The following is a 20,571-nucleotide window of genomic DNA, read 5'->3' on the forward strand; positions in this document are numbered from 1 at the left end:
TGTACAGAGGTCTCGGAGTTGAGCAGCCAAGAGTGCAAAGCAAGCACATTCGTATGACCCAGCAACCTGCGTCAGAATGTGTTCTTCTATAACTACATATGTAATGCAAATCTGGAACTTCGCTGAAAATAAAAACAGTTAAATTGTAAATTGCCTTAGATTTCTGCTGAGTGCTTCATCTGTGTGAGATCCATTGCTGCGGATGGTATTACTATATTATTTAGTGAAATGACCTGTAAAAACAATGATAGTAAAAATGACGTACATTGACTATACAGTACGGATTCATTCACATTATAGGATATTCTTTCAGGCTCTCCAGTTTCTTCAATGTATTTTTTGCTATTACAATTGTTAATACATAAATGTATTTCATGGAATATTATGCCGCTAATTATATAAATGGCATCAGATTTCTTCACTGTGTTCCACACAAACTAAACACTTCAATGGCTCATTGAAATGGCTATAGAGTATTCTTGTGCTTCTTGCTAGATCTTCACTTGTATACTATGACAGTGTTGCTAGTGAATGCTAAACATTATTTTGAATGTTACATTTTTGGCCATCGATTGTTGTTTCATCATAATTGTAAAGATTAAACTTGATTCATAAAAAAATCAATGCAATGAAAAACATTTAAGGCTCCATAGATTTCTGGCAGGTTAAAAGACAGATGATGTAACAACCTAACTGGTTCCTATGGGCATTTCTCCACTTTCCTTGTTCTCTAGTTTTAGACACTTTCCCATACTTTTTCACCGTCAGTAAATCTGTCTAATTTTGGCACACTGGATGTTACAGCTGAGTTTTCCTATGAAAGATAAATTATCTTAGTTATAGGTACATGCTTACTTACACTGAGCACTTGTCAAACTTCTATCTATATACTATGCAACGTCAAGACTACAAGATGCGCCAAATCAGAGTGAGCCATTGTGATGAATTTGGCGCATCTTGCACCAGCCTGGTTCAGTTTTATGCTGTCTAAACTTAATTAGTAATAATAAATCGCCCTTACTATATACAAATGACATTGACATTCTGATAGCTAGCGTCTAATATGAACTAGGTTTTAGGCTACACAGAGACTCTTACCGCCATTCTGCGTCTGGTAAGAATCCCCACAAGATTATCGGCATCATGAGGTTGTTTGTAACTTGGTTACAACTTGGCCGCGCTTTGTGTCACTCTACAGTTGGAAAACTACAACTCCCAGCATGCCATCCCAAGTGCAGCTGGTAAGCCACAGGTTGGTGACCCCTGATAGCAGGTAGAAATTATACACTGCATTACAATAGAAAACCACAACGGCACCAAATGATCAGTCTGGAGACAACAATTTTATTTCTTGCAGTTTCAATATATGCTATAAAGTTGTCAGGTAAAATTACTCACAGGATTTACAAATACACTGTATTCAGATTTGGAGAAGAGGCGCAGCAAGTAGTACAACCCACAGTATACAGCAAATGCATATCCATTGATTAAAGTACAGTACATTGTGCTCTGTTATATGTCCTGCTGGAAAATTCACAATTGCTAATAGAACAAAGACCACATCTCCATATAAAAAGTTCACTGTTTCTGAACCATTTAGATAAAAACAGAGAAATATTATTGAATTAGAAAGAAACTAATCATAGTACTCAGAACACTAGCAGCAATAGTCTTATGTGGGCAGGAAACAAATTCACCACATAATAAGTAATAGCACTTAACAGAGTGACAACTGACAGTCCATTTACAAGACACAAAGTTCGCAAACGTTTATTTCTTATACACTGAATAATCGTTAGATACCCAGCCACTGGCGCAGTAGTACGTACATTCTGTGCGGTGGAATATCCTACTTCACAGGTATGTCCACCTTCCAGTTATATATACGGAAATCCATGTACATCTTCTATACTGTCCATTGCTTTCTGCAGAGACTTGCAGTGCAGGTACATTCAATGTCCGTCTGTGCAGACTTTCCGACATTTCCTCTAATGTTCACTCTACATTCTTGTCCATGGAGTCTACTTTACTCCTTCAAGAAACTGCTGGTCGGTAATTCAGGTGATAACCTAAAAAGATCTCTATTGCGTGAACTCTCTCGCTCTTTCACTGAACTGTTTCTGTAGACAGCCGACTTTCATAAAGGCTCAGGGCATGGTGTACAAACTGATACTGTTCACTGGTCTGAACCATTCCTCCCCTGTTGAGGGAAGAAGATAAACCTTCATTAGTAATGCTACAGTGCAGCCTTATTAACAGTATACGACTAGTACCACCACTGTCTAATAATTATACGGTAATTAATGCGTGTCCATGGTCAATGAAATAAGCAAAAACGTTCTAGAAAAAATGTGGAGTTAGGGCTTCTTCAGACGCCATGATTTTGTCCCGTTTTGGGCTAAGAAGATCAGACCAACCTGCAAGTTTACATTTGATCTTCAGGTGTGTGAGATGCATTTGGGCAAAACACATGCAATATGCTTTATAAAAACCCCTAGTGGTTCCAATAGCTAAAATGGAAAAAAAAGGCACATTTACTTGCGAGTATGATGCCTGTCATAGACTCCCATTAATGGGCAACTCACAGCGGAAGAGCCCGAAAATAGGGCATGCTGCTATTTTTCGATCTTGCTCCATCAGGGCTCGTTCACATGGGCATGGAATTCATGCAGCTGTTAGCTGCACTAAAAAATCGCAACTATAGCTGCTGAAAATCCTGTGAACGGACGACTTTTCTGCGCTGAAGTCGCGAGCTTCAGCCGTGATCTTTCAACGCCGAACTGCGGGGACTCAAAATATGCGCCACTGGAGAGAGATGACGGGAAGCCGCGGGGGTTCCCTTCCTCTCCCAGGGGCTTCCCTACAGCTCCCTGGGGTTCCCTTCATCTTCCCAGGGTAATCTCTTAATCTCCCCGGGGCTTCCCTTTATCACCCAAGGTTGAGAAATATTGCGAAATGAAATTTTCAAAGCACAATCGTTAACAATCCCTAAAAGAAGGAAGAATGGAAAGCATTTAAAGAGACCAGAATGGATGAACACAAAACTTGCACACATGTTAAAAACAAAGAAAAATATGTTTATCAAATGCAAAGGAGGGGGGGATATCTAGAGAAATGTATAATGCCATCTGCAGAAACTGTAGAGCAAGTGTCAGAAAAGCTAAAGCTGATAATGAATTGATGCTTGCAACACTGGCCGAAAGCAATAAAAAAGGATTTTGGGGGTATGTCAAAAGCAAAAGAAAAGTCAAAGATGCTATTGAAAGCTTACAAGATGAAAATGGTGATTTGGTTAAGAATGATGTTGAGAACGCCAAACTTTTAAATTCCTATTTTGTATATGTTTTTTCTCAGAAAGTAGATGGAACATCAACTGATCTTCCCTGTGCTATTGGGGGAATAAAAGAATGCAGGTTATCTATAAGCAGAGAGATGGTGAGGGAACACTTAGCTAACTTAAATGAATTCAAGTCTCAAGGTCCAGATGAATTACATTCTAGGATACTAAAGGAAGCAGCGGAGGTAATTGCTGAGCCACTCGCTATAATCTTTGAAAATTCCTCGAGAACAGAAGTCCCAGAAGATTGGAAAAGGGTAAATGTCCCAATCTTCAAAAAAAGGAAGAATATGGATCCAGGAAACTACAGGCCTGTGAGCCTGACTTCTATACTGGGAAAGATCTTTAAACAAATTATTAAACAGCATGTATGCAAGTACTTGGATAAAAATGGAGTAATGAACCAGAGCCAGCAAGGGTTTGTAATAAACAAGTCATGCCAGACAAATCTAATTTCCTTCTATGACAGAATAACAGACTGGGTTGAACAGGGAAATGCGGTGGATATAGAATATCTTGACTTTAGTAAAGCATTTGACAAAGTATCTCATACCATACTCATTGGAAAAATGAATAAATATGGCTTGACAAGGCAACTGTTAGGTGGATTGATTCGCAACTGGCTGAGTGATCATACTCAAAGAGTGGTCATAAATGGCTGCACATCCAAGTGTAAGAATGTATCTAGTGGGGTATCACAAGGCTCTGTCCTAGACCCAGTGTTGTTCAACATTTTTATAAATGATCTGGAGGAGGGAATTGATGGGAAACTGATCAAATTTGCAGACAACACAAAGTTAGGAGGGATAGCTAACACTAGAGAAGAGAGAGAGAGAGGATTCAAAAAGATCTATAAAAGCTTGAACAGTGGGTGTCGACTAACAGAATGCTATTTAACAAGGAGAAATGCAAAGTCCTACATCTGAGCAAGAAAAATGAAAAAAGCACATACAGAGTGGGAGGAATTGGGTAAAGCACGTGTGAAAAAGTCTTGAGTATACTAATAGGTCATAGACTGAACATGAGTCAAAAATGTGATGCAGCAGCCAAAAAGGCAAACACAATTCTGGGATATATTAAGAGACGCATAGAGTCTAGATCACATTAGGTCATTATCCCTCTCTACTCTTCCTTAGTCAGACCTCATCTGGATTACTGTGTCGAGTTCTGGGCACCCTATTTTAAAAAAAGACATAGACAAACTGGAGCAAGATCAGAGAAGAGATATAATTCACAGAGGCAGAGGGATATAGAGGAAAGGTTTTCTCAAAATATTCACTGAGTATATCCCTTAAAATATAACTTTTATTAATCAATACATATAAAATGATTGGGCCTCACAAAAAACAGACAAACTGGAACAAACAAACACAGAGCAAGAATTTTAGACCCTGGAAAAGGACAGAGAAAATATATGCAATTGACACCTCTATTATAATGCAGAAGTATCCTGCAACGTGAGACCTCTACTGCACTCTTTTTCAGTCACCATTGGGGATGGATGTCACCCAATAAAGATTAGAGGACCATATTAGGATGCGTCCTTCACAAAAAGATGAAAGGAGGGTGATCATTCCATCAAGGTAAGTGGTTTAAGGAACACCTCCAATGGTGCCGTACATTCGAGCTCCTATTGTGTCTCATCAACAAGGATCAGAATTTTTTAGAGGTGAAATGACAAAAGGCCACAAGGCCTATGTCTTCCTAGTACATAAACCCTCTTGAATAAGAGAAAAAATCTGGTTCTTGACCAGGTAACTGCCCTGTCTGGATAATAGCACCGGGCTAAAGATGCTGAAACAGTAGGACGCCAGCAGCAGCCTATGATAGGTCCTTGTCCGTGATAAAAAAAGAACTGTATATAGTCTCGTTTAGAATGGACAAACCACAAGCAAAGCTTCTGCTGATGCCCCCCGAGGAAAAAAAAAAAAATTCACAAGTGTCTGATGGATTATCAACCACAGGTCATCAATCAATGAAGAATCAAATTCTGCTAGAAATAACCAGAGAGCCACCATTAAGGTACTGATACGTTCTCATGCAGAATAAAGCTTCAATAACCATTCAGGACGAGATTCAGAAAAACCTTCTGAGAGAAATGCAGAAATGGTTCGTACTGGTTCAACGTGTTTCTGTCATACACAGACTCATCAGGAACCGTAATCTATGATGGTGTCATAAGACACGAAATTGTCCTTGGTAGTTATAACGTTTCTCAAATCTATGATACACAGGTGCCATACACTTAAAATAATGCTGTTGTCAGGCAATAAATACGAAACCCTGAACTTCCCTAAGTAGTTAAGTCCTCCTGGGTGAAAAAAGGAGGAATTCGCTCCTCTAGATAAACCTAACCAGATTGTAAGGGACACTAAATAGAAGATAACGCGTCCCAAAAAAACCCAAAAATTGATAAAACCCCTAAAAAAAGGGGGCTTTTGGGATAGAAGTGACCAAATGGGAACAATGTCCACAAAAACCAGCAACCCCACGATATGTGGAGAAAGCTTCTAACAAAAAAAGTAAACCCTAATCCGGTAGGAGACAGAGCAAAAAGTTGGAAGAAAAGAGTGAGAGCAGCAACTCCTGTCTTGATGGTAGACAGGAGGGAAATGATTGACGAAGAAGCTTTGCTTGTGGTTTGTCCATTCTAAACGAGACTATATACAGTTCTTTTTTTATCACGGACAAGGACCTATCATAGGCTGCTGCTGGCGTCCTACTGTTTCAGCATCTTTAGCCCGGTGCTATTATCCAGACAGGGCAGTTACCTGGTCAAGAACCAGATTTTTTCTCTTATTCAAGAGGGTTTATGTACTAGGAAGACATAGGCCTTGTGGCCTTTTGTCATTTCACCTCTAAAAAATTCTGATCCTTGTTGATGAGACACAATAGGAGCTCGAATGTACGGCACCATTGGAGGTGTTCCTTAAACCACTTACCTTGATGGAATGATCACCCTCCTTTCATCTTTTTGTGAAGGACGCATCCTAATATGGTCCTCTAATCTTTATTGGGTGACATCCATCCCCAATGGTGACTGAAAAAGAGTGCAGTAGAGCGTCTCACGTTGCAGGATACTTCTGCATTATAATAGAGGTGTCAATTGCATATATTTTCTCTGGTCCTTTTCCAGGGTCTAAAATTCTTGCCCTGTGTTTGTCTGTTCCAGTTTGTCTGTTTTTTGTGAGGCCCAATCATTTTATATGTATTGATTAATTAAAGTTATATTTTAAGGGATATACCCAGTGAATAAGATCAGAGAAGAGTTACCAAGATGGTGAGCGGGCTGCAAATCATGTCCTATGAAGAACGGTTAAAGGATCTGGAAATGTTTGGTTTGCTAAAAGGAAAGGCTGAGGAGAGACTTAATAGCTGTCTACAAATATCTAAAGGGCTGTCACAGTGCAGAGGGATCAGCCATATTCTCATTTGCACAAGGAGAGACTAGAAGCAATGGGATGAAACTGAAAGGGAGAAGACTCAGATTAGATATTAGAAACTTTCTGACAGTGAGGGTGATCAATGAGTAGAACATGTCACCATGGGGTGTGCTGAGTTCTCCTTCAATGGAAGTATTCAAACAAAGGCTGGACAAATATCTGTCTTGGGATGATTTAGTGAATCCTGCATTGAGCAGGGGGTTGGACCTGATGACCCTGGAGGTCCCTTCCAACTCTACCATTCTATGATTCCTTTCATGTCAATGAGGAAAGTGTGTAATGATGGAATGCTGGACAGGACAGTTACTCCTCAGGGAGAAAGACACATCTTTTGGTTGTGCTCACATGGCGCGGATTTGGTGCAAATGTTCCACAGCAAAAAACTGTGAACCAAAATCCACATTAAAATCCACACTAAAAAGTGCCAAGTGTAGTGTAGTAGTACTGGCACTACTGAGTAATATTAACATCTAAGGGATACTGTGTCACTATATAAATATTTTGTACTGTCTTTGATTATATGGCTGCATCTTCTGTATCTCTGCCTGGCCTTAGCAACTGGGAAATTCCCTACTGTTAGTCAGCCCCTCTAAGTTACCTGATTGGCATTGGGAGCTGACCCAGAAGATGCTAGACGCTTCTGGGGGGAGAGGTAATATAAGACCCTGCACTTTGTGTTTGGGTCAGAGCACAGTGCATTAGCAGAGTTCAGTGACTGTGAGCAGAGTGAAGGAAATGATCTGCTTATGCAGCGTACAGCATCAAAAGCTGCAGGATTGTTACCAGCCCAGAAAGGAGCCTCAGCTTGTTTGTGGAGACCAGCAGGAGTAAAGTACATCTGTAGTCAACCTAAAGTGAACTCTAAGGCTTGGATAAGGTAAAAGCACTATTGTGAGGTGAAACAGGCTTGTAAAAGTACAGGAGAAAAGCTGGAATCACCAAAAGCAAGTCACCCAGACGCAGCCCTTTTGTTTTGTTTTTTCCTCCCCCCTTTTAAAAAATCTTAACTATTTTATTTATCCATTGATGTAGATGTCTGAGGGCTTTTTTTTTCGGGACAAGTTGTATCTTTCAATGGTACTATTTAATGTACCATATTTAAAAAAAATCTAAGTGGAGTGAAAAGGAAAAAAGAACTAAATTCCGCCATCTTCAAGTGCATCTTGTTTCTACGGTGTACATATGATCTGATAACTTTATTCTATGGGTCGGTATGATTACTACGCTCCCAAATTTATATAGGTTTTTTTTCTGTACTACTTTTATTTTTTTCAAATATTTAATTTTTTTAAATTATTTTTTGCCACCATCTTCTGACAGCCATAGCTTGTTATTTTTCCGTCAGCATAGTTGTCATTTTTTGCAGTTTCTATTGGTAGCATTTTTGAATACATATGACTTTTTGATCGCTTTTTATTGCATTTTTTCTTGGAGGAGGGGTGACCAAAAAACCACAATTCTGGCGTTCTTTATTTTTTTTCTGTCCACGTTCATCGTGCGAGGAAAATAATGCATTAATTTGATAGATCAGACTTTTACAAACACAGTCATACCAAATATGTATTTCTGTTTTATTATTTAGATCCTTTTATTATAAATACGGCATGTCTTGATAGGTACTCTGCAATGGCAGCCCTGACGCTTTTCAGAAGGCCCTTGGCTGTCATGACAACTGCACAGCAACCCGCGATCTCATCGCGGGGGGACGTACGGAACACCTGAACATCGGTAGTAGCATTTAAATCCTGCTGTCAGAATTGACAGCGGCATTTAAAGGGTTAACAGCTCAGAGCTCGGAGCTGTTGCGGGCGGGTGTCGGCTGTAAGATACAGCCAGCACCCGTATTGTATGGAGCAGGATCCACCTGCGATCCACCTTCATACATACCCCAAAGCTGCAGGACATAACTGTACGTCCTGTAGCATTAAAGAGCAGATATACAGAAAAGCTCCCTGGGCTTATGCGGAGATTCACACATTGGATATACTGTGGATTTTACAAGAACTGTGATTATTTGCTGTGGCAAAATTGACTGTAACCTGATACTAAAGGTTTAGTAAAATCTCTAGTTGCTCTTTTCACAAGTTCCCTGCCTCTAACTTGTTTGTCCAGCACTGAACACCTCGGTCACCCAACACAATACCTGGCAAGGTGTCTGGATGCTGCACAAGAGATGAGAATCCTAAACAGAGGACCCCCTCTATTAACTAAGCATTCCCTATTAGGGCCTAAAAATGGATCTTCTAAACTGGACAACCCACTTACACCTCTGAATGTAATCACCGAAAAAGTTCCAAACCAGAACTTCATTTAGATTCTACATATTCAGCTGTGTTGAGATGTAGTTCTCAGATATAGCCGATGGTTTGCAGAATTATGTCCTTTGACCATCATTTGGACAGGATACATTTCAGTCTGCTTATGAAATGACAGGAAAAGCTGCCCTGTCTCTGGGAACTCATGGTCATGTAGGGTGTGCACATTTTAAATCTGAATGTATGACACATAATACACTATTAGACCACAGTAAATATAGATACATATTCTCTATTATATGTAAAGTCATACATAGGAATGTATTAACTTTCCTGGGTATAAATTAGAAAGAATAATCGGATGTAGCTAAATATGGTAGAAATTACATAAACCCAAGCGATTGTACTTTCTGGAAATCCAATAAAACTCTTCTAATTAACATAAAATACTGGCACAGGCACATCAATACATAAGAGTGAACTGATTAAAAGGGTTATACATTGTTGTCAAATTTATCGCCTATTCTCGGCAAAGACCTTTAATATCTGGCCTCCTCAATCTGCTGATCGTCGGAGATTCAAAGTGGTAGACCTCCACCGATCAGACATCGGTGATGCATTCTGAGTATAGGCCATCAATTTTACAAGGTTCGATAACTCATTTAAAGTGTTTAGTTATTTCTTTACTTAATGTACAGTATGTCTTGTGATAAGGATTTACCTGTCCATTCTTAGCTGGCAGACAATGCTTAATATATCAGCAACTCCTTCTTCCCTTAGCTGACAACAGCCAATGGACGTAGCAATGAAGCAGCCAGTTCTCCCAATTCCAGCACTAGAAGAAAACAGACCACAGATTAATAGTTTATGACATTGCTGAAAATGTGTACAGAGGTTTTAGATGCGTTTCCACATTGGTCAAGGTTTTAAATAGAGAAGGTGATAGGAGTGTAGTTGATATAAATGCTTTTAAAAGAGGAGTCATGGCTTGGAGGTGGAACCAGTGCCTATGGCCTAGAGTGATTGGCAGGTGGAACCAGTGCCTATGGCCTAGAGTGATTGGCAGGTGGAACCAGTGCCTATGGCCTAGCGTGATTGGCAGGTGGAACCAGTGCCTATGGCCTAGAGTGATTGGCAGGTGGAATCAGTGCCTATGGCCTAGCATGATTGGCAGGTGGAACCAGTGCCTATGGCCTAGAGTAACTGGCAGGACTGGTCGTGAACAACTCCTTGTTCTAACAAAGTATTCAACTTTATTCGTGGCCTGAGGATGCCAATATTGTTGGATGTGGCGGTCGCTTCAGGATCTGAGGCACCAGGCCAAAAATCTGTGGCTCTCCTCCCGAATGTTATAGCATGCCTATAATGCCACTGCCTATACATTAAAAAAATTGTAGTCTGTTGTTATGCATTATATTATTATTCTACATTTCACTTATAAATACAGAAGATGTCATGGAAAACATCATAAGAATATATACCAAGATCATATAGGCATTACCTTAATTTTTTCTCTGTACACTGTGTATATTAACACTTTACTGACGGTCAAAATGCCGTTTACTGACCTCACTAATGGATTTTAAACCTGCACATACATCCATTTAAGGTGGTGGCTTGGCTGAGTAGAGATAGCCAGGATCCTGCTCTAACCACCAGGAGAGGAGAGGCCTCGGATCGTGGCATTTTATTCTCTTCCACGCCCCAATCAATAGCAGCTGTAGCATGAAAGCAGATTACAAATGGAGGGGGCTCCTGTCACCCATCGGTACCCCACAGTCTGATGGTAGTAATAGGTTCGTATGGCAGCTGGAAGCCTGAAAAAGGCCTCCGTGTCTGTCATGTGACTCAGCCTCAGGCAGAGTCTAATAGGCTGCTGTCATAGGCTTAGTAGAATGCACTACATAAGTAATGCAGTGTACTATCCTAATGATCAAATGATCATATCTTCAAGTCCCTTTCAGGGACTAAAAAGCAGCATCAAAAAGTTCAATAAATTTTAATTTAAAGCAAAAAATCCAGTTAAAAAATTCACGTTTCCTCACAAAAACCTTTTTTAAATGGCTAAAAAAAAACTAAATTTTGAAAAGGCAACACATATCGCACGCATTCGTAATGAAAATATTTTGTTACATCATAAAAATAATTTTAAAAAATAATGCCAGAATTGCTATTTTTCTTTTGTTCTACTCCCAAAAAACACAATGAAAAGCAATCCAAAAGTCACATGTACCTCAAAATGGTACCAATGAAAACTGCAACTCTTTCACTGCCGGAAAAATAAAAATGTTATTATGGGTTTTAGAATACAGCGATACAGATTCAATTGTTCTTCTTTTAAAAAGTGTTTTTATTTGGCCAAAAGTAGTAAAAAAAATAGAAACTATTTATATATACTTGGTATTGCAGAAAGTTATCATGTTATTGTTACCAAATATTGAAAGCCGTAAAGACAAAACCCCAGAACAATGGTGGTAATTTCTGGCATGTGTGTGGGAAGGGGGTTCTATCCCCACCCTGAAAAAATGCAATAAAAGTTATACAACACATTATATCTACCATAAAAAATACAACTTGTCCGCCCCATAAAAGACCTCATACGGCTTTGTCAACGAGGTATGGCTCATGCAATGTGACAAGGAAAATGGCTTTGTTCTTAAGGCAAAAAATATTCTCGTCCCTAAGGGGTTAATAACATTCCATAAAAAGCATTGTGATATAGTGTATTTGGAGTCATATTGTTTAAGACTTGTGTTTTGTTGTTGTTGTTCACAGCGCTGATACAATACAGCCTTGCCTACACACTATTATCAGATGAGTAATGGCATTTGATCTCTGCATAGACATCTACAGATCCAAACCCACTGGAGCTTGTTTGTGTTTTACTTTTTCGGCCGCCTCCGATAATTTGATTTTCTTTGGGTGAATCATTGTAGTAGGTTTTATTGTGATGCTAAGTGCACTTTCTTGTCTAAGGAGTATAATGGCAGTCTACCACTAGTAATGACCAAAACAGCCCCTTAATAAATGAACATATCCATATGATATATATATATATATATATATATATATATATATATATATATATATATATATATATATATATAAAGGAAGGTGGATGTTTTAGACTGCATGTTGCTTTCATCTTCCTTGAAAAGACATTTCTCTGAACATTCCATATTTCCTCACCACATTCCGATCTACCTCCTGTACAGGAAGCACGCTCTGCAGAGGAAAACATCTTGTATGTAGTCAGGATATGGAGATATTCTGAAGTGTAATGTATCAGGTAGAAATATAAAGGTAATAAGAGGTCACAGACGTGCAATGCACTCCTGGAGGAATAATCATACACTTGTTAGTACAGCCTGATCCCAACTTTCTGGGCTAAATGAAAAGTTTCTACACAATGGCCTCACAGGTGAATGGTCAGAAACATCCATTTTATCAGCACAGTTAACTCCAGCTAGTCTATGATTCTCTGTTTAGGGCAATTGAAATGTTGAATTGGATTGATTTTCACTATCAGCTTACAGTTTTTCATGGCAAATACTTTTCATTGTAGCAAGAGATCTATTCATTGTCCTTCCTTTCCATTTATAAGTTCACTGTCTCATCAATGCATCAGCAGATCGCAGGGTGCTGTCTATGGCGATGGCTGTCCTAGACCTCTAGCAGGTATGCCTTTGCTGTAAATCGTTTCTTCAGGAGCACCAACTTGTCAATGACAGTAAAAATCGGATCCACTAGTGATTCAGTGGTTCAATGAATGCTTTGCAGTGCTGGGGTCCTAGGTTCAAACCCATCTAGGAGAACATCTGCATGGACTTCGAAAAACTCTATCCAACATTTCTGAATATAGTATTATAATGGGAACAGCTGTGTTGCAGCTGTACTATAGAGAACATGTGCAGACACAGCTGGAGCGCCCTCTACTACTGCTATGTTTTGCATAGCAAAAGGAGTTTTCATGGAAAAATCTACAGAATAGGCTAATAAAACATACTGTAAAAATGCTTAAAATTGCCTATTCTGCACATTAAAAAAAAGTAAAGTGACGGTCACAGTTTGAGTTACAGCCTGTAATATAATCTATAGTCACAATTTTTCTGCCAGTGTTGAGAAGGGGTCTGAATGTTCTGCTACCTCTGTCCACACTTTCCTTGTATGAGTGTTCTGTGCATGCTTGAGAAGTGGCAAGCAGCTGGTGTGGGTGCAGGAAGCAGTAGGCACAAGCTCATGTGGATTGGCCACCACAGGAGAATTAACAGATCTACTGATGATCACCTGCAGTGTACTACCACCGGTCCCCTGCCAGTAAATGTTGCACTGTCCTCCTCCACATCCAGCATGAGCTGAAGGAGAGGCTGAGCGCTGTCTGGGGTCTTGTGATCAGGCCAGGAGGTGTACCAGTAATGTTTCACAATGCGCGACTGGCTTCCTTGCTGAAAAGAAATATAAAAGAGAGGCAACTGTTAAAATGTTGAAAGTAGAGTGAAATGAAAATGCAATTCTGCCATCTTTGGGTGGGTCTTGTTTTTTTGATGTATATACTATGACAAAAATGGCATGATAACTAGAGATGAGCAAGCGTACTTGGCCACGCCCCTTTTTCACTCGAGCACTGCGATTTTCGAGTACTTCTCTACTCGGGTGAAAACATTTGGGGGGCACCGTGGGTGAGCGGGGGGTTGCAGAGGGGAGTGGGGGGGAGTGTTAGAGAGAGAAAGCCCCCCCTGTTCCCCACTGCTACCCCCCCGCTCCACCACGCCATCCCCCGCTCCCCGGCGCCCCCCGAATCTTTGCACCCGAGTAGCCAGGTACTCGAAAATAGCAACGCTCGATCGAGTAATTACTCGAAATGAGTATGTTCGCTCATCTCTAATGATAACATTATACTATGGATCAATACAAGTACTACGGTTCCTAATTTATACATATATTTTTTTATACTACTTTTAAAAAACGAAATATCTTTGGAACACATTTTCTGCAGCCATCTACTGACAGCCATAACTTTTGTAATTTTGAGAGGGCTAATTTTTTGCAGGACATCCTGTAGTTTCTATTGGTATGATTTCAGAGTACCCATAATTGTTTTGATTGCTTTTTATTACATTTTTTCTTACACATGGAGTGACCAAAAAAGCACAATTTTGGCATTTGTTTTTTGTCCTCCTGATGATGTTCATGATGTGGGAAAAATAATGTGTTACTTTGATAGATCGGATTTTTCCGGGCGTGGCGATACCAAATATGTTTCTGTTTTTTATAGTATTGATTTTTTTTTTAACAATGGAAAAGGGCTGTTTTTTTATTTTTACTTTCTTTAATTTTTTTCAATAATAAAAGTTTTTTTACTTTTAAATTTTTGTTTTTTAATCCCCTGGGGACTTGCACTTGCAATCATTTGATCGCTCATGCAATTAAATGTAATAACATAGTATTATATTATACTCCGACCTGACAGGCATTCTACCAAACCACGCCACAGGATCGGCTTGATAGGTAATCAGCCATGGCCAACCCTGGGGGCTTTAAAAGGTCCCAGGCTACCATGGTTACCGAATGGTGCCTCGCTATTGCATTGTGGGTGGGCCATTTAGGACTTTAACCCCTTAAGGACCAGGTTGTTTTGTACCTTAAGGACCAGACACTTTTTAGGGATTTTACCCATGTGGCGGTTTTACTGTTCCATTTTTTTTCCTTTAGCTACCAAAATTATTTTTGCTGCGTTTTTTTTTCCCGTGACATATAGGACTATTTTTTAAATATCTTTTTCACTGACTTTTTTTCCCGTTTTTTAGTTTTATTGGGGGTAAAATGCTAAAAAAAATGATTTTTTTAACATTTATAGTTTTTTTTAATTATTTTTATATTTACACTAAAATAAAGTATGGAAATGGGTTCCTCTATTTATTTCGGACATTTTGATATATAGTATGTATGGTTTTGGTTTACAGGGCGCATACGGCGACGGTTTTTGTTGGCGTCTACTTTGTGTTATTCTTTTTCTTTTGTATGTATTGTTGTTTTATTCTGTTGTTTTGTTTTACTTATTTATGTAATTATGTTTTTTACTATCTGTGTCCCCCATGACGTCATATAAGACCTCTGGGGGACATTCACTTTTTTTTTTTAACTTTATTTGACACTTTCCACTATAGCTAGGGCGTCCATAGGAGCCCTAATTATAGGGGAAAGCAACCCCTGTGGTGACATTAGTCACCTGCAGAGCTGCCAGCGTCTAAGTGTGACCCTCCAGCTCTGCATAGCAGGGAATCCCGGGAGGTCACATGACCCCCCCCCCCCCCCCCGAGGCTCCCGTAGTGAAAGTAAATGTTACTTTCAGTTTCCCCATACAGTGCTTATTGAGCACTGTATATCGGGGAAGCAGAAGGCAGAAAGGGTTAAAAACCCCTCCTGCTCCGGGTTATCAGCTGTCACTAACAGCTGATAACCCGTTCCTGCCCTCTGACTGATTGCAGAGGCAGGAGGCTTAGAGCACCGCCGTATTTTTACTATCCGTGGTCCTCTAAACCCAGGAGGGTTAATCTGGGGATTTAAATGCCACTGTCAGAACTGAGAGCCATATTTAAGGGATCCTTAACAAAGGATGGAAAATTCCACAATAGCATGGTAGAATATGCCCTCCTGCAGAATAGTCAACCCCAAAATTAGCAGCACGGATTTTGGTTTCGAATTAAAAATAGCAGGATTTTGAAGTTGCGCTTATCCAGCAGAAATCCCACAGTTTTTCGCTGCGGTAAAACCGCGAGATTTCCACAGTGAAACAGTCCCGTGGGAACCCAGCATAAGGGTTAACAGCCACGTTTCACGCTGATCGTGGCTATTGATGGCGGCTGTAATAGAACAGCTGGCACCCGCACCATATCAAACAGAATCAGCTCCCGATACCCCTCCATACAAACACCGAGTGCACAGGTCGTAACTGTACTTCTTGTGTGGTTAAGGAATATAGTAATCTAACACATATCATCCATTCCATAAAGTAACTGCCCCTTTAAATCTAATTACTAGCTCTACTACCTTTAGCAGCATTAATTGCAACAAATCCTATCAATGATTTTATGTTTTGACATAATTAATGACACACATGACAGTAAGAAGATAATTACATCAACATATTTAAATCGGTAGATATGAACAGGTATATTGATTGCAACAGTGGACACTGCAAAAAAATGGGAAACAGAATGTAGCATATAGTCAGTGTAGAAAATGGAGAACTGCACCGAATTTCATACTTTTTACAACATGCTGACATTTTGCAAAAGTCTTTCAAAAGAAAAAGGTTATCCGACTTTTTTTGGTTGATAATGCTTACGACACGGCCAAGACACTGAAGGAGTGTTTGATCCGATCAGAAAAAAGAGAGATATGCATCTAATGAATGGTGTAAATTGTATACTTGTAATCAAAAACCCCGGTCCATTGTTAATACGTTATGTAGACATTGGCATATTTTGAAGGATAATCCTATTTAGTGTTCATTCGCCTATCATTAATGAAATTGCCTAAAGTGCCAAATTAGCCCAAACAACATCGTCCCTAAATATACCAAATGACCCAGTGTTGGAACCAGGCTTGACGTGGAGGTTCCAACACTGCTGGACTAGGTAAGTATTTCCCCTTACTCGACAACCCTTTTAAGACACAACGTATTTGCAGCTTTTACACGGAACGATTATTGTTCGGATTCCCGTGATCCAACGAGAATCTGAACGATCGTGTAAAAACACTGGAAACTTGAGGGAGTGGATCCCAGCCCCAGTGTGAACAGAGCCTTATGTGGTCCAGTGTGTCATTGCATCTACCCTAAGTGCATTTCAAGGAACATCCACAGTGAGAGAACTTATTAGTAAAAACGATCTTACACTCAAAACAACTTTTTGCGCTCCCTTTCAGTGATATGTGTTACCTTTAATGTGAGACTCCGAATTGTGTAGTACTCATGTTCGCTGACACTATTAACAAGCACCTCCACATTTCCATATATTCCTCTCTTTTCTGGCCAGTAGAGGACACATTTCTGTAGAAAATAATATTGTCATTTACATAAATACAAAATTAAAGTCGTGGAATCAGCAAAATTCAGCATTGTATTATTGCATAATTTCCTATAGTATTTACATATGCTAATAAGATCGTATAGGAACCCAAGTAAGGAGAGCTGAAAAATCAACTATTGCTTATGGCATGTTACTGTAGTTTAATTATATCTCGGCCTCGCACATGTCAGTTTATAGGTTTCCTATGTACTGCATATAACATAGGATGTAGGGCTGAAAAAAGACCATCCAGCCTATTACCCCCCAATGTTGATCCAGAGGAAGGCAAAAAAAAACCCCAATGAGGTAGAAGCCATTTTTCCCCATTAAAGGGAAATTACTATACATGCAATACTTTCAGTTGGAGTATATAATATAGTATACATGTATTTTGATTCTGTACGTGCAGCCCACTTTGGGCCAATTACAGTAGGATTATGCCATGGCTACTCTAGTCCTAAGGGTTTATCCATGATATGCGCAACACACTAAATATAAAACAAACATGTTTATAGAAAATCAGCCAATGTTTTGTATTATGAAGATTATAGGAGTATCCATTCATTCGCACAAACCTTATCCCCGATTTGCTGCAATGCTTATTTAAATGCTACCTTGAACACAACATTTCCTCTATATGGTGACAAACAATGCACTGCAATGACAAGTGAAGTATTTTCCTATAAAAGGCACAACACCCGCATAACACTCAACGCATTACATGCACACATCACATAGAAGGCATGAGCATGTCTATGGATCCGATATACCCAACTGACCTGTTCAGCTTTTCTACAAGAGTTACTGGAGCTTGGAACACACAGGGGCTCAGCTAAACCACTGCCTGAAATATTGTGACAAGCTCCCTTATAAGATGATTAGGGAAAGAAAACATTGAAAAGTTCAGCAGCCACCCATTGTGGAAATGTTCACATTGTCACATTATCTGATCTACTCCTCCCAATGAATATGAGGGAATTATAAACATGCAAAACAAAGGTCTAAAAATACAGTTGTGCCCTGACCAGTCCGCTTTACTAGGTGAAATATGAACGTTACTTAGAAGAAGGCCCTTACATCGAAGCCAAACATGTCAACACCACTGGGTTACAAACTAAAACAGGGCAAAAATACTCCAGGAGCAAGTAGAGGTCATCAGATAAGTGATAAGGTCGTATTGGGAGATACTGCTTCTATTTTCTTGTTGCACCTATCTACCTGGATACACAATGGTCATAAATGTGCTTTAGTAATTTGCATTAACAAATTCAATGAGTTCTAAATGTTCACATCAAACAGATTTAACTCTTTCCAATCCACTGTCTGACGTCTTCCAACATTCTGATTAAAGCCTTTAAAGCTACAATGTCTGAAGATGTCCGGCAGGGTATTCTTACTGTATATTACTGGCTGCTCTGTTGTCAGAGGCCTCTCCGGCATGTGACATACCGCAATACTCCCTCTAGCCAGCAGATGTCGCCATTGTATAATGGCAGAAAGAGAAAACCCCCTAGGAAACCCTGAATCCAAAATTGGATTGCAAAGGGTAAAAACATGCCAGAGGTTTTTATGGTGCAATTCTTGATCCCACTACTATCATCCAATGTGAATGAGCCATGAGGCATAACAAAAAGTCAACTACAGTAATAGCAAACATCAGTCCCTTCTTACTTCTGTATCTAATCTTAAAGTTATGTAACATAATATAGATTAGATTGGATTAGATCATATAATATGCAGTTTGAACCGTGGGCACCATAAAGTAAAAATTAATACTAATATCTATTAGTTGTCCAAAACCCGCCGAAATGGATGGGTTCAGCAGACTCATTTAATGTATATGGCCAGCTCCCTAGAGTTGTTGGCATCAATGCCGATCTGAGTCTGGCTCTGCCACTGTCTTTGTTTGTCTTGCCTCTATTTATTGTTGCCTTAAAGCTGCAAGGATCCAAAGTACATTGCACTTATGATGATTTTACCCTTTGAAGCTCTCATAAAAATTCCAATTGCTCTTCCTACAATTAAAGGGGTTGTCCCGCGCCGAAACGGGTTTTTTTTTTTTTTCAACCCCCCCCCCGTTCGGCGCGAGACAACCCCGATGCAGGGACCTAAAGAAAGCTTACCGGAGCGCTTACCTTAATCCCCGCGCTCCGGTGACTTCTATATTTACCGGTGAAGATGGCCGCCGGGATCTTCTACCTCCGTGGACCGCAGCTCTTCTGTGCGGTCCATTGCCGATTCCAGCCTCCTGATTGGCTGGAATCGGCACGTGACGGGGCGGAACTACAAGGAGGCGGCATCCTGCACGAGCGGCCCCATTGAGGAAAGAAGAAGACCCGGACTGCGCAAGCGCGTCTAATTTGGCCATTAGACGCCGAAAATTAGACGGCCTCCATGGAAACGAGGACGCTAGCAACGGAGCAGGTAAGTATAAAACTTTTTATAACTTCTGTATGGCTCATAATTAATGCACAATGTACATTACAAAGTGCATTATTATGGCCATACAGAAGTGTATAGACCCACTTGCTGCCGCGGGACAACCCCTTTAAGCATGTTGACCCCTTGATAAAACATAACACAAATACCAGGTAGGTAATAATTCTACAAGCACTGACAATAATCAATAGATATATGGAGAAATATATTTGAGTGGAAGGTAGCAATCAAAGGAATCTATTTGTAATGAAAGTTCTCTAATGACCTACTAAAATACTACATACAATTAAACAGAAGAAATTAAGTCAAATAATGAAGTCATGAAATAATGAAGGGAAATACAAGGTTTTTTTTTATATTTCTTCAGTACATGGGAGTGTTAAAGGTCAGTAATATACTGCAGTACCTAGATTGCCTACATCTCTAAACTATGGAACTGTAGGAACTCCATGAAGTTGACTCTAAGAATCACAGTCCACGGTGATACATTATACATCATACAATTAGGCCTCATGTCCACAGGCAGATTTGTGCTGTGGAATGCAGAGCGGGCGTGCAGCTCCGGATTCCACAGCAATAACCCTCCATAACATGAAAAATAATTTTTCATGCATATGAGCAGAAACCGCAATTGTGGTTTCTGCTCGCGGATGAAAATTTGCAGCATGCTCCATTTTAGGGTGGACGCACACTGGCGATTTTTTCTCCACTGCGCTGCAAGAGTAAAGGTAAAGTCTCGCAGCGCAGTGCGAGAAAAAAGCCGGCACCACGCCCAGTTATCGGCATCTCAGCGTTAGCTCCATTGAAAAGAGATGGAGAATAACGCAGACTTCTGCCACAGCTGTCACAGCTGTCACAGCTGTGGCAGGAGTTTCCTTCATCCCCGAGGGGACCGCGGGGATGAAGGAATCCTCTGCCGCAGCTGTGGCAGAAGTCCGCTGCATTCTGTCCCATTGCTTTCAATGGGATCGGCACTGCTGCCGATCCCATTGAAAGCAATGATTTCTGCCAAGCCCCTCAGAATG

The 20,571-nt window shown here is 40.1% G+C and overlaps 1 protein-coding gene across 2 annotated transcripts in view; it reads right to left on the reverse strand.

Annotated features, from left to right (window-relative positions):
• Nucleotides 1-1,324: 1,324 nt before the first annotated feature.
• PTPRR (protein tyrosine phosphatase receptor type R) overlaps nucleotides 1,325-20,571 on the reverse strand; it is a 159,137-nt gene continuing 139,890 nt past the window's right edge. For both annotated transcript variants that reach the window (XM_066591638.1, XM_066591639.1), the window contains 4 exons: nucleotides 16,978-17,088; nucleotides 13,323-13,480; nucleotides 9,757-9,870; nucleotides 1,325-2,200 (listed from right to left, as the gene is read on the reverse strand). In XM_066591638.1, the coding sequence (XP_066447735.1) occupies nucleotides 2,107-2,200; nucleotides 9,757-9,870; nucleotides 13,323-13,480; nucleotides 16,978-17,088 (477 nt within the window). In that variant the 3' untranslated portion in view covers nucleotides 1,325-2,106. The remainder of the gene's footprint in view (nucleotides 2,201-9,756; nucleotides 9,871-13,322; nucleotides 13,481-16,977; nucleotides 17,089-20,571) is intronic.

This window comes from Eleutherodactylus coqui, chromosome 2 (assembly GCF_035609145.1).
Source record: "Eleutherodactylus coqui strain aEleCoq1 chromosome 2, aEleCoq1.hap1, whole genome shotgun sequence".
In the NCBI taxonomy this organism is placed as follows: Eukaryota; Metazoa; Chordata; class Amphibia; order Anura; family Eleutherodactylidae; genus Eleutherodactylus; species Eleutherodactylus coqui.